Consider the following 24673-nt stretch of genomic DNA (forward strand, 5'->3'; position numbering starts at 1 on the left):
GACTCCTGAGGGGGAGCCCCACGGCTCCGAAAGGAGCGCGTCCATGCCGGAGCCCCGCAGCTGCGAGGGAGGAAGCGGCGCGGGGGCCGCTGGGGGCGATGGCGGCCGGGCGGGCCGTGTCCCCGCCCCGCGGCGCTCTCCCCGCACCCGCCCGCCCTCCGCCGTCGCCGCCGCTGCTGCTGCCATTGGGAGCCGAGCCGCGCCGAGCCCAGGCAGCCGCCGGTCCCGCTCTTCCGCCATCGCCATGAGCTTCTTGTTGTGAGTAGCCGCGGCGTGTGGGGGGTCCTTTCCTCTTACTCTGCGCCGTCTCGTCGGGCAGGATAGGGCAGGGCAGCACAGCCCGCCGAGCGGCCGCGGCCGCCGCCCGCCCTCCCGCTCGCTCCGCTGCCCGCCGCTCCCCGCCGGCCTGGCGCCCGCTCAGTCCGCTCCCCGCTCCTCCCTTTGTGCCCCGGCCCCCCGGCGGCCCCGGGAGCAGCAGGCAGGGAGCGGCGGGGCCGCCGCCGCCGCGCCGTGAGGGCGTTTGGAGGGCGGGCGGGCGGGCGAGCGAGCCGGGCTTCCCCTTCCCGTGCGGCTTCCCCTTACGGATACGAGTTTGAAAACAGCCACGGATCACCAGCCCCGGGCACCTCCCCGGCGGAGGGGTGTCGCTGGGTAGGCGAGAGCGGGCTTGGGGCCAAACACCCACCCCAGGTGTCTCCCCGAGGTTTTATGATGTTTTGATGCGGGTTTCTCGTTTCTGGGGGGCAGAGGTTGGTGCCGTAGCGTGGTGTGGCGCAGCTGGGTCAGGAGCTGGCGTGTGGAAGTGAGCCCCGGTGCAGGTGATGGGGCGGCCCGGGCTCCCGGGCTGGGGGAGCCCCGGTCGGGACCTGGCCGGGCTTTACTGCGGCAGGAAAAAGGCAAAAAGCTCCCTCGGGAGTCGGGGGCGACACAGGTGCGAGCAGAGCCCCACTTCTTGAAATTTTGCTTCGTGGGCAAGAACCGAATGAACTTTGGTCCCTCCCCTTGGAAACAAAGACGAGGTACTTGTGACAATTAACATAAACCGGTTCAGTGACCTATTAATTAAGGCGAAGATGCGCTCTAGGGAAAGAAGGGCGATCGAGGCGGCCGAAAAAGGCACCCCGGAAGAGCCAAGCTCCATTAGGGCCTTGTCTCCGCTGACTGTTCCCGCACACTCCGGCTTCCCTGGGACTGCTGCCGGAATATTTGCCTGTTCTTAGAGGCTTACATTGATAACCAGCAGATGTAAACGTGGCCTGGGCTTAGAGAAGAGACTTTATCTCAGAGCTGGAGTGCCCTAGTAAGTTGTGTTCTCATGGAGACAAATAACCCTGGCGCTGGCTTCCTCCTCAGTCCCTGCCTTGTGTTTATCTTTTAACTCTGCCGTCCCCATCCCGCTGGCCTGTCGTGCTCCCCGAGGGATTCCGGGAGGCACCGACGGGAGGTGGGTGCAGATGATTGTCCGTGCATGGAGGCGCCGTGCTCCTAATGAGGAGCCCAGCTGTCCCTCTCCTTCCTAATTCTCAGCTGCCACGGTGGATGGAGAAAGGGGGACAGGATTTCGAGTGTCCTGGGAGTCTGGTTTGCAAATTAGAGAGCTTCTCTCTATGGCATTTGGCTAACTGGGAATGGAAAAGCATGAAACCCTCCACCCTCTGTCACAGGCAATAATGAGATGGTTTCTTCTTTTTTCAGACCCTTTTTTCTGAAACCTAGGATAGCAAACCTTTATCCCCTCCTCCATTGTTCCAAGTTATCCTTGTGGATGAAACATAGAAATGGAGACTGGAGTTAGTGCGTGGCAGAGCTAGAAATGTTGGCAAATTTGCCTCAGCTGTTGTTGGCAGACTGCTGTAGATTGCACCTAATTTGCTCATTTGCAATCTAGAAATGGGTTAAAAAAAAAAAAAAGTTGAAAATATGCCTGCTAGGCCTCGAGGTGACCAGGGAAACTTTCTGTGATGCTGACATGGAGTTTTGGTGGGGGTTTTTTTCATTGGTTGGCATTTTTTTTAGGGATCCAGAAAGTCAGCATGACCTTTTGTCAGACTGGAGTTTTGGCTTGATAAGAATTACTCCAAGATAGCGCGTGGATGTCTGCAGCTTTATTGATAATGCCAGCTTGCATTTTGAGCTGCAAACCCCCTCCCCGTGTGTTGTGCACAATACTCGTAGCATAGTCTTTCTCAGTACTTTTTCACCCCTTTGTCACTGGTGAGGAGGTGCCAGCAGTGTTTGTGACCTGCCTCGGTGGCACTGCTGTCCTTCAGCGGGCTGATCACAGCTTGGGGCTGGCTGTGAGGGTTGGATTGTCCTTGTGCAGCAGCGAGGTTTCCCGTGTGGCAGCGAACCTGTGGCACAGGTTTCTCGTCGGGCTCGGGGCTGCAGCCTGTCAGTGTGACAGCCAGCACGGTGCCAAAGCTGCGCTCTCCCGCAGGCTTCCCCGCTGTCCAAGAACAGGGGGATTGTGCTGGGATAACGCAGCGTGCGTGGGGCCCCCCTTGTCCGCTGACAAATCCCTGCCTATTCTTCCCTGTTGCTAGGGCCAGTGATATATAAAGCTACATGGGGGGGGGAATAAAATCAAGGGGAGCCATTGTTTTCTCTGCTTATGGGGAACACTATAAAAAGACTGTCTTGTGAGGCGAGTCACTGAATTAATACAACTGGGGTTTGACAGCAATTGTTATTTTCAGAGCCGCGGTTTTCTCTTTCTGATCTGTTTCTTCCTTTCTGAAAAGACTTTGTAAACCTCTCCAGCAGTTGAATAAGTTATCCCGAGTCTTGAAAAATAAAATAAAAATTTTATTTTATTAGGGACTTGGACTAGAAAATATATCCAGTTTCAAAAAACCTCTGCTTGGTGAGTTCTCTCTAAAAGGAAATTACAGCATAGTTGCAGGTAGCTTACATCTCCAAGGAAAAAAAAAATTAAAGATAGTTCTGGTGGGCGTGCCATATGGTAACATGCTTGTGTTATCCTCTGCTGGCAAGACTTACATAAAAAAGGAAGCTAGATGAAAACCATTTATTTATAAAAGGAAAAGATTCAGATTTATTATTGAAGTTCTGAAATTGTCTTTTCTTTAAAAAAAAACCACAGAGCCCCCATCTTTGGATTAGTGAATCCCTCCCTGAGGTTTCCAGCACAGGGTTTTTTAATCAAGAGATTGATTTAAGTAGTTGTTGCCTGATCAGCCTTGGAAGGACGAAGAGCTGCTGGAGGTGAGTGGGAGTGAGTGACTGTTGTTGGGAGCACGTATTTTGGTGAGTGAAGGCCAAGTTAACTTGTAAACCAGACTGGGGCAAGATGTGCCCTTCCTTCACTGCCTTGTTGTACAGCGCCGTGGAGCCTGGCAGCTGCTTCTGATGCTCCACATGGTTTGTTGTTTGCTTGTTGTTTTTATTTTGATTGAAACCATACTTTGTGTGTAAATATATGTGCAGAAGGTGTAGTGAGGTAATACCTTTTTTTCCCCCTGACATCTCTTGGAGATAAATACCAAAATCAGAGTTGTTGGGTTTGTTTTGAGATAGTGGGGCCTTCCCAATTCCTCAGGCTGCTGCTGCTCTTGGAGAACATTAGGGCTGTGTGTTTTTGTCCCTTGCTCAGCTTCCCGAGGTGCCAGGTAGCTGCTTCTTGTCCAACGCGGGTAGTGTAGCATCTGAGTGCTCTGTGAGTGCTCCTTCCGTACTTTGGGAGAGGTGTTTATCTCCTCTCCATCAAGGACTCGCCCAGAGCACCGGTAGGCACTCCTGAACTGGAATTTGCTCATGGAAACATCAGCGTGTAGGCATTTGCAGACTGTTAGAAATGGGAAATACAGAGGACATCCAGGTATTTCCCCCGCTGTCTTTCAATGTATTTGTTTACTTCAGTTTTGTCTTGAGGAGTGTAAGGCTACAGTGGGATCAGGACAGAAGCTCTCCACACAGGGATGCATTAACATAAAATCAGCTGCTTGACTCCTGCCCTTACTGCTGTGTCCAGTTCCTGGTGGGGTTTTTTCAGTTTTTTTGTTTGTTTGTTGTTGTTTATAGTTTGTTTTGTTTTTTCAAGTACCAGGATTCAGAAGTCTCTCGAGTTTTCCCACAAATAAATTAGAGAGAGAGCTGTAAAGCTATTGCCAGCTTCCCAAATATTTTTTTAAAGCCTTGGTAGCAGTAATTTTGAGTTTCGAGGAAAGCAGAAGTATTCCGTAGCGGTGGGGTTTAAAGGGAATCAGCTGTGACAATCAGCTTACAGCCAAGTAAAACGTGGGGTTTCTGGTGTCACATAATGGAGTGCTGCTGCCTTATCAGTGAGCTCGGAGGCAGAGAGCGAGGAAGCTGCTGCCTGGCTTTTATTTCTGCAAGGCTGAGTCTGCCTCGGAGTCACAGAGCTGTGCAGACCAGTTCGGGCTGGGAGATGTCTGCACTTGGCCTGGCACTTGGAAAAACACCGTTTGCCCCTGCTGCTGTGTTTTGGGAACGCGTAGTAGGTGAAGTGAGTGATAGTCTCTTCTAAATGTTGTTAGATAGCTTCTTCTCAGATAGAAAGATTCGTTTGTAATGGAAAAAATAGCTTAGGAGGAAAGGCATTGTTCAGTGTGAAAGTTATGTTTACTACAGCGCAGAGATGTCCGGTCTTAATTGCTTCCTAATTGTTTGCTTTTATGCCACGATTGTTTTCCCTTGTTTGTCCTTCCCTCTGTGTTTAAGTGAGCCGATGCCATTAGCTGTTTGCAGGGAGGAGCGGTGGAACGATGTTTTGGGGGTGATTGATGTGCTGGAGAGTGGCTGGGATTTTCATCTTTATCAAACGCCTCTGTCACCTTTTACTTTGCAGACACAGCTTTGGACTTTGGGCCTCTTTGTGGCCACAGTTCCACCTGACACATACATAGTCTTTTTTATCTTGTTTGAAAAAGGATAAAATATTGGAAGCATTTGTCTGCCAGGCAGTGGGTTGCTGGAGGGTTGCAAGAGGCTGACAGAGTGAAGCTGCTTGTTTTTCTTGGAGAAGTAAATAACTGCATTAAATTTGGCCACGTTAAGTCTTCCCTCATAAGCAGTAAGGCAGATCTTGCTGCCAGAGCTATCAATAAGCCTGTGACCCACAAATCAGCCTAAATAAACCTCAGGATGTACTTTGTGATGCTTTTAGCATTTGTAAACTAAGCCACTTCCTATTGGAGCCGAGCTACAATGAACTGGCTGCTTGGCTTTTGCTCTGTTTTTGGGTTTTTCTGCTCCTTTTAAAGACACACAATTTATGAGCCTGTGGGTCATAAATTCAGCTGCTTTTTAATCTGTTTTAAATATAACAATTTCTTTTCACAGACTTGGAAAAATTCCTCCAGCCTTCACATGTCATGACGTGGTGTTCTGAGGATCCAGTGCTTTGCTTTGTCATCTCTGTACACAGATCCCTCCCAGATGCCTTCCCAGGGCACTGCTGCTTGAGTAGATATTTTGGGGAGGGGCTGTGAAAGAAGGGAGTGAGAGCTGAGGATTTGCATGTATCCATGCAGCTTCAATTGGTTCCTGGAAAATAAGTTTGAAATAACTTGTAATTTCTTAGTGAGCTTAGGTACAAAGCCTGGTGCATCTCTGTTTGCTTCAGGGCTTGGCTTCCCGTTTCAAATCCATAGCCTGAGTCAGCAGTCAGTCAGTGCATGGGGAGGAGATGGTAATTTTGTGTGTCAGTCCCACCCTGAGAATTCATCAAGGTAACAGTAGGTTTTGCCTTGCAAATGTACTTTGGTGCTTCTAAAAGCAGCCCGTGAAAACGAATTCACTCACTCTTGTTTTGTCTTTTTTTTCCCCCTGAAATCCAACTGTGACCTTAGCTGCTTGTTCCAACTTTGCTTCTGGCTTTTTTTTTCTGGTGTGTGAGGACACTTGTGCCTTGCTCACCCTCTCTTCTCTTCCTTGTCCAGTTCACAGCTGATCTTTGGCAGGAATCCATTCCGTTTTGTGCTCTTAAGTACCTGAAGAGATCCAGCTCATGATGTTCCACTTGGGTTTTAGTTGAGGTTTGCTTGGGTTTTTTTGTTGTGTCTGTCCTTGCACCACTTCATCTTTCAGTGTGGTCACTTGCCTGTGGAGTTAATTGCTTGTGTCCTTGAGATGCCGACGTATAAAATCTTAATCCCTTCCCCACTTGAAGGAGAACATCTTGCAGATAAGGGCTCATAATGCCTGGATTTGTTGTCTTTATCACAAGTCTAATTCCTTTCTTTGAACAAAGGGAACAAATGAGCTTAGGTAAGCTTTGGTAAATTCCTCTTTTGCTGGAAATGGAGACAACTGAGTTTTGATATGGAAATGATTTCAACCCAAATAATGACTGAGTGGGTTCTCTATTTTGAGCTTAATGAAATAACCTGTATTTTGTTTCAGTAGCTGGTACTTTGTGTTTTTCCCACCTTCAGTAGCACAGGCCTGGTTTTGCTTGAATGGATTAATTGTTTTAGGGACACTGGATCCAGGAATCAGAATGGCGTTTTTCTGTCTTTTATTTTATGGCCACAAAATACTGCTTTTTCAAATGCTGAGGTGTACCTTTTAGGAAAAACAGCATCTCTAATGTCCCATTACTAACTTTTGTGGTTGACAGCTCTTCTGAAAATTCCTTGCTGCAATGGGAGTGCGAAAAATAAAAGAGGAAAAGTCTGAATATTTAAATTCATAGCACAGTTCAGCTTACTTTGGGCTCAACTGTCAAATGCTTAAGCTTAAATAACTTCAAAAGAAATGTGCTCCTGTCTATGTAGGAGCAGTCATTCCCTCTCAGATGCTTCAGACCGGGGGTTTTCCTGATAAGATACTTTGGAAGAGATAAGCAGATTTTCCTGAAGATAGTTACACCCATGGCACATACAGGATTTTATTAAATGTGGGGGTTGTGTAAGAAATACTTGGGGGTGAGATAATGCAGTGTATTTTTGGAAAGCTGTTAGATTATTCACTGCTGCCTCCTGCCCATTCCTTCTTCCTGTTGTTCTCTGTGTTATTTCTTGCCTCTAGTGTGTGTTAGTTCCTGGATGCAGACCCCATTTTGCCCATAAATCCAAGTGTCAGTGTAACCTTCTGTCTTTTGGAGATTTTCTGTTGGGAAGTTGCCGAGTATTTGTCCTTTGCCGCGTTCCTGTCCTCAGCCTGTTTTGCCTGGGGGTTACAGTAAAGGGCAGCCTTTTGCAAACTGTTAAACTGACTCTTTCTCCATGAAATTTAGTTAAATTTCTCCTTTAACTGCCTATTCCCTAAGCACATTAAGAGATGGTTCTTTTTATTGTGATTGAAGGGATTGAAGACTTAAACTCTGGAGTGAAGCCTTTTTTTTTGTTCCTTTAGAAATGCCCTGATGGGATTTCTTAGGTTGTATGACTGGATTTGCTTTGTCATTCATTAAGCATCGGTTTCCAAAAGCACTGATCAGCATTTTGGGAAGCCATCCATGTTCTGAGGCATGTTCTCCAAGCACTATATTTGGTGCACAAGTAAGGATCTACATCATCTAATTTGATGCTAGAGCCAAGCTTTTATTACTGCAATTTATCACCCTCAGCGGGTTGTGGATGGCTTTCTGCAAAGCTCTGCTTCCTACTTGTAAATGTATTTACAGGGTGTGACTGTTAGCAGCAGCTTGGGACGCAGAGGGTGTTGTGTTAGTCATGGGCAGACAGATAATTCAGCTGAACCTCAGGAAATGTGCCAGGCAGGAGCAGCAGCTGGCTGTGGGGAGCAGCAGACACCTTTGGTGTGGGATGCTGCTCCCTGCTCATCGCATGGAAGAAGTGCTCGAGTAAGGGAATCACGGGTATCACACATATTTCCTTATGGTTCTTTGATGAGTTGCTCAGTTTTGTACACAGGGAAGGGTAGATTTAAAAAAGAAAAAAGTGGTTGTGCCCACTGAATGGTATATTAGGTAGATTCCTGCAGTAAAGAGGATTGAACCTTTGTGGAAACTAAACTTGGAAATGTTACTGGGTGAAGTTCTGACTTAAGCTGGAGTTCATGCTGTGCCCTCCCTTTTGAGTGAGCTGATGCTAATTTACAGAAATAAGGGATCCCTGAGAAACGAGGGGAACATTAGTGGGGAAATTGTGCTGTTTAGCTTGCAGGGAGCTTAATCAGTGGCTGAAATGTCCAAAATAGTGAACTCCATCTCGTAGGATAAAACAAGAGTTGGAGAAGTACTTCATGTTTGCCTTCTTCAAAGCTCCAGCAGCCCATGCTATTAAGCAAGTACTACGTGAATATTAGGATACTAGAAGAAATATATCTAGTTTGGATTGTTCCTTACACTGCCACGAGGTGTGTGTGTGTGTATGTACACAGTAAATGTTAATATTGAAATAGATGAGGAACCTCAGTCTGATTGAAAGGACCCAACAGAACAGCAAAGACTAGGGCTCACCTTTCTGAAGAAGATCAAGTCTGTTTGTAGTAAGCTTGAAGTTTTGTGGGTGAAGACAGTGTTGTGTTTGCCTCAGGGTAGTCACTGGATTCCTGGGAGTGTGCAACATAATATTTGGGATAATCTTGATTCCTCTGATGCCACAGGATTTCAAATGGCTGTCAGGAGGAGGAGAATGTGTATAGGTAGTTGGGTCTCTGCTGCAAGCTTCTTTGTTGCTAGTTGGGGTGAAAATGTGTTTCAAGTTTGGTGGTCTTTATGTACAAAAATTCAGTTGATTTTTTTCTGTTACCACTTACTGCTGGGCTGCTGCCTGTGTTATGGTAATTACGGGTCGTTGTTGTTAATGGTTGTTTTTGCATTAGTAAAGGCTCTGGCTGGGGCGAGGTAATGGCCCATTCCGAGACAGTAACGGGTGGGGACCTTCCCGAACGGTGAGGAGAAGAAGAGACCTGGAGGGGGGGGTTATGCAAAGTGACTCCAGGACCAGAATGCTTTTTGGGACCCCCTACTCCAAACGCACAGAGAAAACCCCAAAAACAACGAGCCAAATAAGAGTTGAGAGACTGGAGTGATGTCTGGACGTGAGGAGCCGAGTGCTGAGCCTGCAGAGATGCGGAGTCCCTCTTGCCCTGACCATGGGAGTCGTCCCCAGCGCCGAGACTGAGGGGGACCGCGCCGAGAAAAGTAATAACGAAGGGATCATTACGCCCTAAAGGCTCCCACGAGGACCGGATCCCCCGGCTCTGCCCCTGGTGGACAGAGCTGCGCATATCCTCCTCCTCTGAGTCGCCCTGGGAGACACGACGGGGACTGCAGCCCTGCCGAGCCGCCCAATCCTGAGCTGATCACTTTTAATAAAGGCATTAAAAAGGAGAAGAAGGCTCCTGGCCCTGTTTATTTCAGTCTTAAAGCTCTGGGGAAAAGTCTGTGGGAGATTAGGGAGTGGCAGTGCAGTGGCATCCACAGTTTGGGGAGGCTGCAGCTTTAGTGCCACGGAAATGTTCCAGTTCCTGTGCTGTCCCCCTGTCTGCTTGCCTGTCCCTGCAAGTCAGGAGGGCACATTGCCTGGAGAACCTGGATGCAGGCTTTTCTGTGACGGACACTGCTGTTGGTGGCTCTGGCCTGCCCCTCTGTGTTAGTGCTGCAGGGAACAGGGCAGGAGAGGTTGAGTCACTTCCGCAGCCATTGGCTGCCTTGGGAGTAGTTTAATTGTGTTTGGAGTGCGCAGACAGGGCTCTGGTAGTATCCAGGGAGGGCAACTGTGTCTTGCTTTGTTTATTTTGAGGGTTTTCCAGGAGATTAAAGTGTATTAAATGAATGTGTTGTAAATGAAACAAGGGAATTTATTTTGGTTGTAAGCATAGCAAACTGATGATGATTTCCCGGTCATGGGATGGGGTTCTGGATGCTCGCTTGTTCCTTGCACTGGGAATTGTGGTTGCTTGGGAGAAGGGTTGCATCCAAGTGGGTAAATAGCAGAAACGCCATTGGGTGAAGTTGTAGCACTCACCAGTGCTGCAGCACAACACCTACCCCTTGTTTACAGGCACTTTGTCAGCCTGCAACAGAAAAGGGAGGCAGGGGGAAGTGTATGTAGGTGGCTTGGCTGGAAAACAGGCTGTGGCCACCTAACGTCCTTGTGGGTTTGGCACAATGTGCTGCTGCAGGGGGAGTGAGGGTGCAGCAGAGCCACCGCCCTCCAAACACACTGAGCTTGTCCCCTGCTCACAGCTCAGCCAGCAGAGGTTTCCCTTCAGGGGTGTTCTGGTGCATGTCAAAGTTGTGCTGGACCAATCCCACATTGGCTCAAAGTCACTGGCTCTAAACTGTGTGCGTACAGCAGAAAAAAAAAAAAACATTTTAAGAATGTGGATGTGTAAGGGTTATGTCGGCTTTGACACTGAGGGGTGGTGGCTGGGGCAAGCAAAAGCAAAACTGTTCCTTAGGGCTACCTTAAATAACTTTCTCTTTCCTGCACGTGAATCATCTGATAAACAGCTGCTCTTTTAACGTGTCAGGTCTTGTGTATAGTGGGACCTGTGCTTTTTAAGAGCTGTTCATGAGCTTGAGCCTTTTCCATCTGCCATCCTGTAGGGATGTCCAGTCTTTGAAGACAGCTTTTTTCCCTAGAAGGGGAGGCCAGGATTCAGTCCCCACCTTGATGTGCAGAGAATGCAAAATTTCATGGAAACACTGATTTCCCTGTCAGTACTCCAGTGGAAGGAGGAAATTTTGAGAAGCATCTTCAGGTTCAAAAACCTCCAGAAAATTAAAGTTACTCTGTGGTGTAGCTAATAAACAATGAGCCCCATGTGTTCTGTTCCTATAGGAATGGGGAAGTTTTTCAATTTGGTGCCAATGATTCCTCCTTAAACCAAAACAAAAGCTCTAGGCCTGGAATTGCTTTCAAACCATTGCCTGACACTCAGGGAGAGCAACTGTGTTGTGTAAGGAGTTGGCAGCTCCTTGCTGCATGGAATGCATGCTGAATTCTTGCCTTGCTTTTGTTACCTGCAGATTCAAGTGGCTGGACTTAGGCTTCCTGCAGTGAATGACAATTGGATTGGAAAAAGTTGACTTTTTGGTGCTGTAAGAACTGAAGGAAGCAACGCTTTGCCCTCACACTGTCTCTCTTCAGAACAGAAATGTTGTGACTATTCAGTTTTATAAATAGAAGTGCTCAAGTTCAGTCTCATCAGTGCAGATTTTGAACGTGTTCAGCTTAATTTTACCTGCTGTCCTTCTGATGCTGTGGTTCTCATAGGGAAAAGGTGTTTAAAGGCTGCACCTATTGATTGCATTGTCAAAAAGTAGCTTGAGCTTTTATTTTAGTTTCTATGTTGACATGTTGGCTGGTGGAAACAAACCGCTCTCACTCTGATGTTTCTATTCTTAGCAGGATGTTATCATTTGAAGGCCTGTATTATTGTTTAAAGGCTGGAAATGTTTGGTTTTCTGGAATTTGGGTCTTGTATTGGAGTGTTTCTGTGTTTAAAAAGAGGCGTGGCAGGAGAAGGGAGACAAAGAAGTGCACAGCTAAAACTTGGGGGCTTCCCTGATAAACTCACTGGTTAGCCTGTGGCAGTGTGTTGCCTAAACTTACCTGATTTAATTCAGATTTCCCCAACTGTGCGGCAGACTTGGTGGAAATAGTTAAAAATCCCTGCTGAAGGAGTCTGTGGACAAATGGTTGGGAGTGAGGAGGTTTAAGCTAGGCCAGCCCAAGGGCTTCTCCTGGGAGCAGTTACTGGCAAGTTTATCGGTGCTGAGGCTGGGTATTGAAGGTGCTTTGAGCACAGAGCATCTGCCAGTGCTGCCTTTGAAGCTGAGATGAGCTGTTTGAGGCAGCGTGGGGTGAGCAGAACACCTCACGTTTTGCCTTTCTTCTGGAAACATCCTCTTAGCATCCTGAGACAGAGCAGCCTGCAGAAGGTGCATCACAAAGCCCACCCCCTGCCAGCAGATGAGTGGCTCAAGTTGCAGCTTTGGAGGAAATGTGGTGTTCTCGCTGGTGACGTGGCTGCGTGGGCTCCTGCTGGTGGGGAGGGCTTGCCAGCCCTGCTCACAGCCTCAGCCATTCAGTGCCGGGCCCAGCTGCAGCTGGCACTGCTGGGGCTGCAGATCCCTGCAGGAATAGAAGGGAGAAATCACTTCCTAAGAGCAGTCCATGTGGCAGGGAAGGGAGCAAAGCGTCCTTGGAATACCTTGAGGAGTCCCTTCTCCTGGAGAGGCTGCATATTGGTTGTGGCGCGTTGTGGGGATGGTGCAACCTGCTCCATGGTTCATAGCCTCCTTATGTCCAAGGAAAATGGCATCCTCACTGGTTTCTCTGTCCCCTCTCACTTCTGTGTTAATATGAAGGAGAGCTCAGAGACTCTTAACAAGAAAAGGCAGGTGCTGCCTACTGTCCTAAAGCATTTGAAAACCTCTACAGAGCTAGCTGATTCCATGATGGAATGTGGCTGAAAATAGAACGTCACATGTGACCCAGGCATGGATGATTGTGTGTATTGTTGGCCAACAGGCAGAACTCTTTATTTTAAACTTTTTTCACCAATTGCTCAAGAGGTTGAGGAAATAGACCTGGATCAAGACAACTTTCTCAATCTGCCACGTCAAACAGATCAGCATAATACGAAAAAGTAATTTTTTCCTTGTTAAATAATAGGAGAGCTTCTGGACTAATAAGGTAATTGGAGTACTGTTTAGTAATGCAATATTTTTAACCAAACTTTCCAAGAAAAACCACATCCTGTCAAGATGGAGGCTGCATTAGGGTGTCCCTGAGCTGTGTCTCAGGGAGTGTGTTAACTGTCTTCGGTGAACTACATAAATGTATGAAATTCTGATAATTTATTGCCAAAATTGCAGGTATTTCCATAGCACATGACAACTACCAGGCTGCAGTTACCCTTAATGGCTTTTCCTTTTGGATGCTGCCTCCCTGGCCTGTGAGACTGTTTCCTGCTGGCTTAGGGTGCCTGTGCTGCATTGGAGAAGCAGGGATCAGAAAGGTGTTGGAGGCAAAGATGGAAGGGCTCCCTTAGAGTGTTTTGCGGAGAAAAGAAGAAACCTCACAACTTTATAAAAGTTGTAAAGCTCGGTATGTTTATTTACAGAGCCAGAGCATACGGAGAAAATTCTCCTCAAAAGGCATCCATAGTCCTGAAGATCTCAGGCCTCCTTTTATCCCCCTTCCAAATGCATATGCATACAGTTTCACAAGAGGTTCATAAATATTCATTCCGCGTGACATTTATCGCCAGTTCTTCTTTATCAAAGGAGTTCCTAGGTCGGGGGCAAATTGACCTCGTGGTCTTTTCTGTTTTTCTTTCTCTGTCTCTTTGCTGTCTCGCCATGCGAGTTTTTCCTTCAGCTTTGGCCTCACAGACTTTTCACCGTTGCTAGACACTTCACCTGATTCAGAATGGATCTCTACTCTGTCTCAAGAGCAGTGCTTCATTCTGTTGCTACAGCCTTTGGCAGCTTATGGGAGGAATCCCCCTGTTTCTGGGAAGTGGGGAGCAGGGATTAAATGCTACCTAAAGCTTTTTCCAACATGTTGCATTTTCTGCTTGACTGTGGATCTGTGCAGGGTGCTCAGCAGATCTGCAGTGACTTGGTTTGTTGGCTGGCAGACTCACAGGCTGGGGTGGGTACAGTGAATTCCTACCCAGAATGTCTCTGAACAAACTACTTGCCTAGGGAATTCCTTCACCATGCTTTCTTTGTGCCCTACTCCCAAACCCTCGTTCCCTTGTTGGACTTACTCTTAGTGCTAAAATACAAACAATAATTGCTTGGGTTAGTTATTTCATAACCTTTTCCAGGTTGTATTTAGCTCATGCTGGGTTCCTTCTGCTTATGCTGACACATGGAAAGATAGTGATCCCAGTCTCTTCTGCTCTCCAGATGTTTTAGGTTGTATTTTGACTCCTCATGTTGGCCAAGTGCCTCTGAAGTGGCTTTGTTCCTGAAAAGACAATAATTGGGTTTAAATAAAGTAGTCAAGAGATTTGGGGTTTTTGTTCCTTGGGTTTTTGTTAGTTTCTTCTTTGTTCAGAGCTGGTTTGAGTCTGTTCTGGCACCACGTGCAGATGGCTGGAGGGGTGAGAGGTGACAGCAACTCCCTGAGCCACAGAAGCTTCTCACTCCCGCTGGGAGGCAATTATTTAATTCAGGATTTGTGTCTGGTATCCTGGCTTAGGGTGAGGTGCAGATGCCTAGGAGCAGCTAGAAGTGTCCTGTAACAGAACAGACGGGAGCAGGACGTTCCCTCCTTGTCCTTCTGGCTCCTGGTTGCATTTAGCTGCAGGCTGTGCTGCTGTTGCTGGGGTGTCCATGGCAATGCTCATGGCTGTGCAGCTCTACCATCCCAGGATCCCTGGAATTCCAGCCAAGCCCTTCTTCACAGCCCCCAGGAGCCAGGATTGCTTCAGAGGCCTGTGGGAACGGGAGGATGCTGCTGTTCCTTTGGAGCCCAGAGAGTCAGAGCAGCTCTGGGACCATGGAACAGAATCCCAGCATGGTTTGTGTTAAGAGTGACCTCAAAGCCCATCTTGTTCCAAACCCCTGCCAGGCACAGGGACACCTTCCCCTAGCTCAGGTTGCTCCAAACCCCCTCCAGCCTGGCCTTGGGCACTTCCAGGGATCCAGGACAGGCACAGCTTCTCTGGGCATCCTGTGCCGGGACCTCAAATGAAGAGAGACAGCCCTTGCACCCCACCAGTAAAAAATTCTGTTTGGTCCTTAGAGAGATGATGAAACATTGGCCAAGTTTTTACATCAAGGAATGAGATCTGGATAGTGTTTGTGATGAGAATTCTGCTGTGTGGGTTTCACAGCTTTCCACTTGCATTGGAATTCAGAGCTCAGTTTGCCCATTCTGACAGAACTCTTCTCTCAGCTCATACATGAAAATACTCAGAAATACTGACTCATTTGACACTTCCCTGCAAATATTTAATTCTACATGTCGTATTTCTGACATGTTAGGGGCTTGTGTGCCATCCAGGCTCACTGCCATGGTTTAACATTCAAATGTCTAAACGTTTTTCCTAAGCCAGTCCATGTTCTTCCAAACAGAATTTTAGGTAAGGAAGTGATTAGGTCAGAAAATGGTTTCAGACAAGTCAGAATCCCTGCTAGTTGAGCATCCCAGTTGTTGGTAATACCCTGTTGCAACGTGAAAATTCGTGAATGGGTAAAGTATTTCATGTTAATCCTGTCCTTTCCCGGGACTAGTGTGCTTGTTTCCTTTTTGCTTCCTGTTCCAAAAGGTCTCTGAAGATTTCCCCTCTCTCTTGCAGTGGCAGTCGCTCTTCCAAGACCTTCAAACCAAAGAAGAATATTCCTGAGGGGTCCCACCAGTACGAGCTGCTCAAACATGCCGAGGCCACGCTGGGCAGCGGCAACCTGCGCATGGCCGTGATGCTTCCAGAGGGGGAGGACCTCAATGAGTGGGTGGCAGTTAACAGTGAGTCACTGGCCTTCTCTTCATCACAGGGCTGTTGGAAGTGGGCTGACACTTGGAGCAGGACAGCTGTGTGTCCCTGTCTGTTCCTGGAGAAAGGGGGAGTTGGGGGGCCTTGCTTTCTACAACTTCCTGACAGGAGGGTGCAGCCAGGTGGGGCTTTGCTCCCAGGGAGCAGGGGCAGGGTGACTGGAAACAGCCTCAAGGTTCAGGTTGGATGTCCAGAAGAAGTTCTTCATGGAAAACATTGTCAAGCATTGGAGGTGTTGGAGTCCCCATCCCTGGAGATGTCCAGGGAACAGCTAGACATGGCTGTCAGAAGGTGGGGATCAGCCACAGCTTGGACTTGATGATCTCAGAGGTCTTTTTCCAGCCTGAGTGGTTCTGTGGTTCTGATGGGGTCTGTAATTTTCCTGAAGTTAGTTCCTTTAGTTCCTACCAAGTTTTGAGCCTTTGCTCTGGTAAGTCTCTGATGTCATTCTTTTAACTTCCTCTAAAGCTGTTTGTCCAAACTCTGCTTTCAGGCTAAACAATGATGCCTAAATTAGTGTTTTCTGATTGCTTGACCTTGTTTCCTCCTCCTCTTCCCTCTCCCTGCTGCATAGATTTTGCCCTCTGCTCCTAAAGAATGGAGTCTCCCTTTGCACTGTGCACTTTAGGCTGCCACAAGCTCTGTGCCCTGTCTGGGTGTTTGCTCATCTTTGCCTCTCAGGCTTGATGTGCTCCAGTGGTGGTACAGGACTGATTGTGCACTGCAGTAGAAATTATTGCTTGATTTAAATGTCCTCCAATTGTTTCTGTGGTTCTGCCTTTTTTCTTCTTGCTCTTTGAGATGTTTGGGAAGTGAAACTGTTCCACTGACTCTCACCTTCCTGTTCCCAGCCCATCATGCAGTGCTCTGGTGCTCCACTTGCCACTGCTTCCAGGGCAGGCTGGAATTGCTGACACCATCCTTTGCAAAAGTTAATTCACACTGCATTGCAAAACTAGACTAGAGAAAAAAGCCAGCCCACTTGTGTGAGTAAGCATTGCTCAAGATGCCTCATGTATTGCTGGTATCCTTCCCTTTTGGTGGTTCCTGCACTCTGTGTGTCTGCTTTCCTGCATGGCAGCAGTTTCCTCCCTTCCGAGTGACTTGACTGCTGAACTAGCTGGAGTGCAATTAGCGTAATTAGTGAGCTGGTGAGGGGCTCCCTTCGCTCAGCATCCCTGCACCACGCCAGGCTCCAGCAGTAGCTGGGAGCTCCATCTGCTCACAGAGGGGTCTCATCAGGAGACAAAATGTGTCACTTCAAGTCATTGCTTTTGCCCTTCTTGACCCTGAGAGCCAAAAACAAACGTGCTCTGCCCTGCTGCTGCTTCTTGCTCTGCTCTCAGCCTGACTGGTGTCTTAGGGAATGACTTGATGGGCCTGTGGATTTTGAGACTTCCACGTGTAGGATTTGCCATAATCAGGCATTCTGTGGGAGCCTGTGTGGGTTTTCTGAACATGCTTGCCTCAAAGCAGGCAGTGGGCGGTGGTTTCTGCTGGGAGCAGGGAATGGAAACTTAATTAACAGTTCCTGTGGGCACTGGAAAAGCCAGGGCTGGTGTCCTGCATCTGCTGAGCAGTAGCTGTGACTTGCTCCAGTGACATTTGCCTAATCTTGGCTGTTTATCCTCTGAAAAGTGGGTTTTAGAAGCTGATTGCTGTGACCACAGTTCCTTGTGACAGAATGAAAAAGAACTTTTTTCTCTAAGAGTTTGGAGTAACTAACTGAAAGAGTAACTGCAGGGTTAGATGGGCTATTAGGAAGAAATCCTTCCCTGTGAGGGTGGAGAGGCCCTGGCACAGGGGTTCCAGAGAAGCTGTGGCTGCCCTATCCCTGGAAGTGTCCAAGGCCACGTTGGACAGGGCTTGGAGCCATCTGAGATAGCAGGAGGTGTCCCTGCCCATGGCAGGGGTGGAACTGGATGGTCCTTAAATTGCCTTCCCACCCGAAGCAGTGTGGGGTTGTATGAGATGTTTTTGGGAAAGGTGGGCCTTGGGAATACAAAGCCTGAGGGAAGGCACTGTCACCTAACGAGTACCTGCTCTCTCTAGTTGGAAAGCTTATGCTGGAAATCTTTCTTGGATTCCACACTTGCCAGTAGAATTTGGGATTGTAATAAAATGCACCAAACTTTCAGGAAAGGAAATGACAAGGTTTTCTCCTTTATTTTTTGTCTTCCAACTGAAGATTTTGCTGCAGTGAGCAATTAAATAGTTCTTGCTGGAAACTATTCCAGAAAGTCAGTGGTTGCATTCTGCATCTCTTTTATAATGGATCTTAAAAAAGCAACAACAATGGAGTTTTTTCCCAAAAACCATTCCAGAAGCTGTGCTTTACAGCCTGGGCTGTAGGAATCTTGTGCTGCAGAGTGCTAACGGGTGGTTTCCATGCTTTCCAGCTGTTGACTTCTTCAACCAGATCAACATGCTCTATGGAACCATCACGGACTTCTGCACGGAGGAAAGCTGCCCTGTCATGTCTGCTGGCCCCAAGTAAGAATGTTTTTCTCACACCCTGGTGTCTGGGGGCACTTGTTGGGATGATTTTTCATGTAAAAGCTTGAGGCCAGCTGAGAGGAGTGCCAGGGTTGAGTGGCAAGGGTGTGAAAGAGAAGAATGATTTGAATGTCTATTAAGTGGGTGGGAAATAGCAAGTTGATATTTTTTGGTCCGTGTTTGTATTTGTTTGGTGTTTATTTTTTTCCTTTAACCTGGGAAGTAAATTAATTATCAAAATTATTTTTCCCCTTTTTAATTTTTCTGAAACATTAATGAGAGCTTCTTAAATGAAGATTTAAAGGTTTTATATGCAGGCATTCCATTGGGGCTTACCAAAATGTTCCTCGTAGGCATTGTAGCAATAGTAGGTGCCTGAATAAGAATCCCTGTGCCCTTCTTGGATTTTTGCTTATGCTTTTGTTGAGACATCCAGTGTTTCTGCTTTTTCCTACTCTAATTCAGTTTGTTTTTTTTGCTCTGGCACCAGAGCAAAATCCTGGCATTTCAGCTAAGTGTTGATCTTTTTCCTACATGAATACCACTTAAATCTTGGTATTAGGGCATTACTGGGTGGTGAGAAATTCTGCTTTTTCATAAATCCAGACAAATGGTCCATTTGATGTGTCTGGGATTTTTGCATGTTTTCTTGCATACAGTTTTAAAATGCTTTCAGACCCTGTGATTTGTTGCTGTTAGAAAAATGGGGGGGGGTTTTGTCCCGTTGTGAGCAGCACTGTCATAATCCCTCATCAGATTTGTTTATGGTGAAAATATTCTCCCAGCAGTTGTTCTGACAAAACCAAATTTGCTAAACAAATTGAGAGGACAGATTTATCAGCTAAGCTTGCATAAAACCTCGTGTATGATCTGTAGCATACAAGCCCTGTGGTTCACCCGGGAGCTGGTGTTGTCACGCTGGGGTTTTTAGCACCATCTCTCCAAGGTGATGCACCATGTGCAGGCCCATCAGGAGTGCTTAAGGCCGCCTTGTCTCTCCCCAGGTACGAGTACCACTGGGCAGATGGCACCAACATCAAGAAGCCCATCAAGTGCTCCGCACCCAAGTACATCGATTACCTAATGACCTGGGTCCAGGACCAGCTGGATGATGAAACGCTCTTTCCTTCCAAAATAGGTGAGGGGGTAACTGCAGCTAAGCAGGGCACTCGGGTTACACCTGCACAGGGACACTCCAGGGCTGAAAGGTCTTCTCAGTGCTTGTTGTGTGGGGCAGGTTTGGGAGGTTACATTATCTGTCTGCACACACTTATCTTTGAAGGTGTGTTGTAATGCATGAACTCTGACCCATCTGTTAGTGCTCCTAATAAACACCTGTCACAATTCTGGATGCAGAAGTATATCTGGTGTTTTATTCATTTTGTTTAGAAATAACATCAGAGGGTCTCAGACCCTTCTAACTAGTAACTGGCAGCTTTTTGTCACAGAAGGGATGTCTGGTTGTTGTGACAAACTTTCAGGCCTTCTCTCCAAAGAAGCTGAATTGCAGCTTTGATCTTAAGTAGATTTGTTTTTGCTTGGTTTTCTGGAAGTGAAGATAAAAAATAGATGTTTTAAAGAGGCTTTCTTCTGAAAAGCAGGAGGGAAATAATGACCAACCAACAATTTGGGAAAGATAATGGGGGGGGGGATCTATTAGTTGCCTTAACTTTGCAAATAGTTTCTGAGGCTTTTGACACATTTTCATTAAGCTTCTTTAGACAAACCCTGCCTTCAGGGAGAAATTCAGAGGCCACAAACTAAGCAGCTAAGTATGAACTTGCCGTGTGCTGCAGCAGGCAGAGGAGGAAATGCCATGTGCATGTGTGCAGGGCAGGCTGCAGCAGGAGCATGAGAACATTGATGGTGGGACCTGCAAGCTCTGAGGAGGTCCTGGCTGGCCCCAGAGCATCCAGAGCCTCTGGCCTTCAGGCAGGACTTGGGGACAGGCTGCAGGAGAGCTAAGCTGACTGGGGAGACTGGTAGGTGAGGAGGAGCTAGGCAAGTTTCCTCTTTTCAGAGGGTTGATACAGATCTTTTTTTAGCCTGGGGAAGTGACAACTGAAGAGTTCATGGCTCCCAGCAGCCACCTGCCGCTTTACAGCTGGGTGCAGTAAAACCTGTGCAGTGACAAAGGTCTGCTGTTGGAACTGATTCCATCTGCCCTGGCCTGTAGTGGCTTTCACAGCAGACAAACATGGCCTGGCAGTTGGAGAATAAGCCCTCTGTTTCATTCTCCCCAGGTGTACCATTCCCAAAGAACTTCATGTCAGTGGCCAAGACAATTCTCAAGCGTCTGTTCAGAGTTTACGCCCACATCTACCACCAGCACTTCGACCCGGTGATCCAGCTGCAGGAGGAGGCACACCTTAACACTTCTTTCAAGCATTTTATATTCTTTGTTCAGGTAAGGGCATGGCAAATGGTGTTCTCCCTTCCAAGCTACATATCTCCCTTCCCTTGTGCAAAAAAAATCAGTATCTTCTTAGGTTCCCTTCCTCTAAGAAGGAGAAAAAGCTTCAGGCAGTGGAATACTTGGGGTCAGCGAGTGGCAGATGGGCAGGGGAGGATGCAGTGGCCAAGCCTGGGCTTGGACGGCTGAGTGCCAGATGAGCTCTGGCTAATGAGGCTTCTCACCTCAGCTGGACCCACAGAACTCTGTGTCATTCTCCTCATCCTTGTTCCAGGAATTCAACCTTATTGATAGAAGAGAACTTGCACCACTTCAAGAACTGATTGAAAAACTCACCTCCAAGGACAGATAAAAGGAAGAGGACTTCTTGGAGTCACTTGTTTCTTTATGCGAGCGTGTGGTATTTGTTTTTTGTTAATTGTTTTTTTTTTTTTAAAAAAAAAACAACAAAACAACCCCCCTGTGCTGTTACCAGTGACAGCTGAGATCTACTTTTCTGTGCTTTTATTAGGGGAAATCTTTTCTCTGTTAGTGATATGTGGTAAATAGCTTTTTTTTTTAATTAATATTATTTTACTATTGTTATTCATTGTGGAATTTCTTGCAGGTGCTGAGTGTTTATTAAGGAAACGTGCTTGGTTGGGGGATTGACTCTGCTGGTGGATGGGTTCTTGTGTTGTGTCAGTGGTAGCCCATTCTCATGAAGTCCCTGGAAGACTTGCTTACATTCTCTAAGTGCCTTGGCAGACTCACTTCTGAGGTGCAAAGCACATACAATACTGAACATTGCTGGAAACAGAAAACATGTACTAACACCCAGACACTTACTGAAATTTGTTTTAAAAATATATATCTATGCTTACACTAGGGAAAAAAAAAAGCCATAACTTGCTGAAATCAATGATCTCCAGCTTTTAATACAAATACTTGTCTTATTTTTTTAGAGATGAATATAGAATTTTTCAAAGCTAGATTACTTCTTAGGAAGAAAAGCAAAGTGCTCACTAAAGCAAAACAGTGAAGGTGGTGTCAAAATTACACAGGCCTTGTGCTTAGCAAGCAGTTCCATGCCTGTGCCATGGCACTTGGCACAGCTGCTTTTATTTTCTTAGCAGGAGAGCATCAGTTGGGTCAGCCAGCTTGTTAAGTTCCCCTAGCAGTTGCCAAATGAACAGGTAGTTTGCACAAATACAATTAGGGAAAATATTCCCTAGAAAAAATTGCACTGGGATAGTAGTAATAATAATAAGGAAAACCTGGCTTGAAAAATAACTGCTGGAAAGGTGTTTTTAAGTTAGGAGTGCAAAGCCTGGCTCTGAGGAGGGGCTCTGGTAGCCAGTGTTTGCTGTTGGAGGAAATGTGTCTTGGAGGAGAGATAATTCCTGTGGCTGCTTTGGAATCTTGTTACTGTGATGGTGTTCTCCCCTGTTTAAAACCACTGCCCATCTTGAGGGAGCTCCAGCTGTTGGGAAAAGCAGCAGGAGCAGGGGGAGGGAGGCCAAGGTAAGCACATGGTAGAGAGGTTGAGCTTCTGTTTTGCACACCTTGGCTCGACCAAAAACGCTGAGTAAAGATGGAGCTGGCGTGCAGGAGCCTGCAGGAGAGGTGAGTGGCCATTGGCATGGGCAGCAGGGAACAGCTGAGCACAGAACTGACTCACTTGGGAGCTGCTGGGCTCCAGTGAGGGATCCTGATCTTCTGGCTTTTCCTGTGCCACCATCCGCGTGACAGCGCCAAAGCCACCCTTCTCCCAATTCCAAACTGCTCCGTTTGGACACAGAGCAAGCAAGGCAGGAGCTCTCAGGTGCTAAACAGGGGATGCCTCCCATTTCAGGGTGGCTCCTTGGTTTGGTGTCCTGTGTCAGCAAGCAGCAGAAAGGACGTAGGTGTAGAAATGAGGGTTTGTGTGGACTTGGCAGTGCAGGCGTTCATGTTCCTGGCACACTTGTGCCCTAGGAGGGCTTAGTTCTTGTTGTTGTTGTTGTTGCAGTTTTTTTTCTTTTGAACAGCCAGTTCTAGAAATCCAGAGGCATCTGCTGCAGTTCAGCTCATCAGAATTGGAATGTATCAAAATGAGTCCTAGGTGGATAGTGTGTTTTTTTTAATTCAATATCTGGCAGTAGAAAGTCTTTGACCAAATAGTTTCTAGGCACGTAATAAAAGCTTGGAGATCATGATTTGCCTGACAGCTGTATGAACACATTGTTTAATTCCACAACACTTGAAAAGAACATCATTGAGGACGTGTTTGCAGTGGTGGGGATTTAGGTCCCCGTGCTGTTTCTTTTTGCAGCTTTTCATTGTTGTTTTGCTTCTGAAAGCTGTGGGACCAGAAGTTGACGTGTGTTTACACTCTTGGAGTAAGGGCACATGGAAATGCCACTCAAAGGAACCTGGATCCAGTGAATGTGTTTATAAAATAGTGCATTTATGGGAGGAAAAGGAGGGGCCACCCCCTGCCCCTCCAAATTAACCCCAGAGAGGCCAACCCTGCTCTGCTCCAGGCCTCCACTTTGGACTTTGAGGGGTGAGGAGCGCTCGGGCACAAAGCTCCCAGCTTTGGTCACGGGGAGCAGAAAGTGCCAGCAGGGTTGAATCAGGCTGTGCTTCCAGTGCTGCCTCAGGCCCTCCAGTTTGGTGGGGTCCCCAATTCCTGTGCTTTGTGGTGCTCTGCTGCTCCCAGCACGTTGCATCTTGTTGGGCCTTTGGGTGGTGTTCCTCCCTGGACCTGGGCATTGCGAAGGGCCGAGCCCAGGGGTGGATGGATATGGGATGTGTGTCCAAGTCTTTCCAGTCCCAGTCAGGGATACAAGTTACTCCAGCAAAGAGGAACCAAGCCACCGCCGCCTGCTGCTGCAGGTGGCTGAGGGGACAAAAGAGGTTCTGAGGGGCAGGCAGCCCATCTGCAAGTATCCAGTTTCTTTTCCTGCTTACTATGCAATGTAGAGCTTTGAACTTCTGCTTTTCTGTGGAGATGGAGAGGAGCAGTGCCCTTACTCAGTCCTTGGGAACTGAGCCCTCTCCCAGTGTCCCTGACCCTCAGTAACCAGGTAAGGACACCTATTTGCTGCTATGGACTCAACTTACCTTTCAGATTGTTCCTTTCTATTTCTCATCCCTCTTCCTTTCTCCTGGGTCACCAGACACAGTTCTGCTATAAATACATCCTTAGGGACAGCTGTGTTTTTCCTTGCTGCCCTCTCCTCCTCCTCTCCTGCCTGCCAGAGTGCTGTTCCTGTACATAACTCCCCTTTAGGTTGGATTAGCTGAGGAGCTGCAGCACCAGCAGAGATTCCTTGATTTTTTTTTTCCCCACTCAAGTATTCCCTTCTGCACCAGATTTTGTTTCCTTCACTGCTGGTAGCAGTTGTCTCTTTTCCAGTCCTTCACTCCTGAAACCACTGGCAGTTTTATGGATGCCCATCCTTTTTTCCTGGATATCTTCTCTTTTAACACGAGACTAACTTTGGTGATTTTCAGTGTTAAACCTCCTTCTTCCCCCGCTTTCCTTACAGTTTCCTCTTGCCAGGTTCAGTTTGCAGCCTAGGAGAATACCCAGTTACCTTATTTTGTCGGGAGAACCGATTCCCCAGATTGTTCATAGAATATTGTATTTTTAGGGGAGATTAATTTTTTATAGCCACTGAACTATACTCATTATTTTTGTACGTTTGCAACTTGGGGACAATTTTTCCGAGCCGTGTCGCGGAGGGGACGTTTGTTGTCATGGCTGTTGGGAGTGATGTGCTTGTGTGGTGCAGGGGCACATGCCCTGGGAGAGAGAGAAGGATGCAATAAAAAGATTTCCATGAAAACTAACGAGGTTTGAGTAAAAATGAATGAGGCTTCAGTAAAAGGCCATTTTTGAAGGTAAAAAAAGAGAAATTAATTCTGAAAGCGACACTAACCTTTCCTCCTCCTTGAGAATCCTGAAACATGTGGGACAAAACTCAGTGTAACGTGTAAAATGGAAGGAGAGAACCCTTACTGTGAGCTAACTGTGCCAATACCGCTTCAGTTTGTAGTCACTGATGGAGATTTCAGTTCTGAACGAAAACAGCTTCTGATTCAAAAAGAATAAGTTGAATGTCTGAAAACCCGCACCGTGTTTATTTGAGAGTTGTAAATAATGTATACAGATGGTTGTATGTGATGGGGCAAAATATTTAAATCCTAGGGTTTTTTTTTTTTCAATAAGAAACTGAAGGCTGTTTATAAGAGAAAATAAATAGCTATGTTTGACCATGACTGTCTTTATTTCGTTCTCCTCGTTGGAAATTGATTTTTCCCCTCCCCTCTCTATTGGACATGTGTGACCAGGACACACCCAACGGTGCTGTTGGCTGGTTG

At 47.2% G+C, this 24673-nt stretch overlaps 1 protein-coding gene across 1 annotated transcript; it reads left to right on the plus strand.

Annotated features, from left to right (window-relative positions):
- Positions 1 to 24568, plus strand: MOB1B (MOB kinase activator 1B). The gene is made up of 6 exons (XM_005492155.3): positions 1 to 258; positions 15220 to 15386; positions 17814 to 17907; positions 18915 to 19048; positions 20154 to 20317; positions 20598 to 24568. The coding sequence occupies exons 1-6, from the start codon at positions 44 to 46 to the stop codon at positions 20673 to 20675; spliced, it is 852 nt and encodes a 283-aa protein (XP_005492212.2). The 5' UTR covers positions 1 to 43; the 3' UTR covers positions 20676 to 24568.
- The last annotated feature ends 105 nt before the right edge of the window (positions 24569 to 24673 follow it).

This window comes from Zonotrichia albicollis, chromosome 5 (assembly GCF_047830755.1).
Source record: "Zonotrichia albicollis isolate bZonAlb1 chromosome 5, bZonAlb1.hap1, whole genome shotgun sequence".
In the NCBI taxonomy this organism is placed as follows: domain Eukaryota; kingdom Metazoa; phylum Chordata; class Aves; order Passeriformes; family Passerellidae; genus Zonotrichia; species Zonotrichia albicollis.

Excerpts from the sequence above, each read along its gene's own strand:
- MOB1B (XM_005492155.3), top strand. The coding sequence starts at position 44 with ATGCCGGAGCCCCGCAGCTGCGAGGGAGGAAGCGGCGCGGGGGCCGCT. Across the intron at positions 19,049-20,153 it reads GCTCTTTCCTTCCAAAATAG|GTGTACCATTCCCAAAGAAC; the intron begins GTGAGGGGGTAA and ends CATTCTCCCCAG. Across the intron at positions 20,318-20,597 it reads ATTTTATATTCTTTGTTCAG|GAATTCAACCTTATTGATAG; the intron begins GTAAGGGCATGG and ends TCCTTGTTCCAG.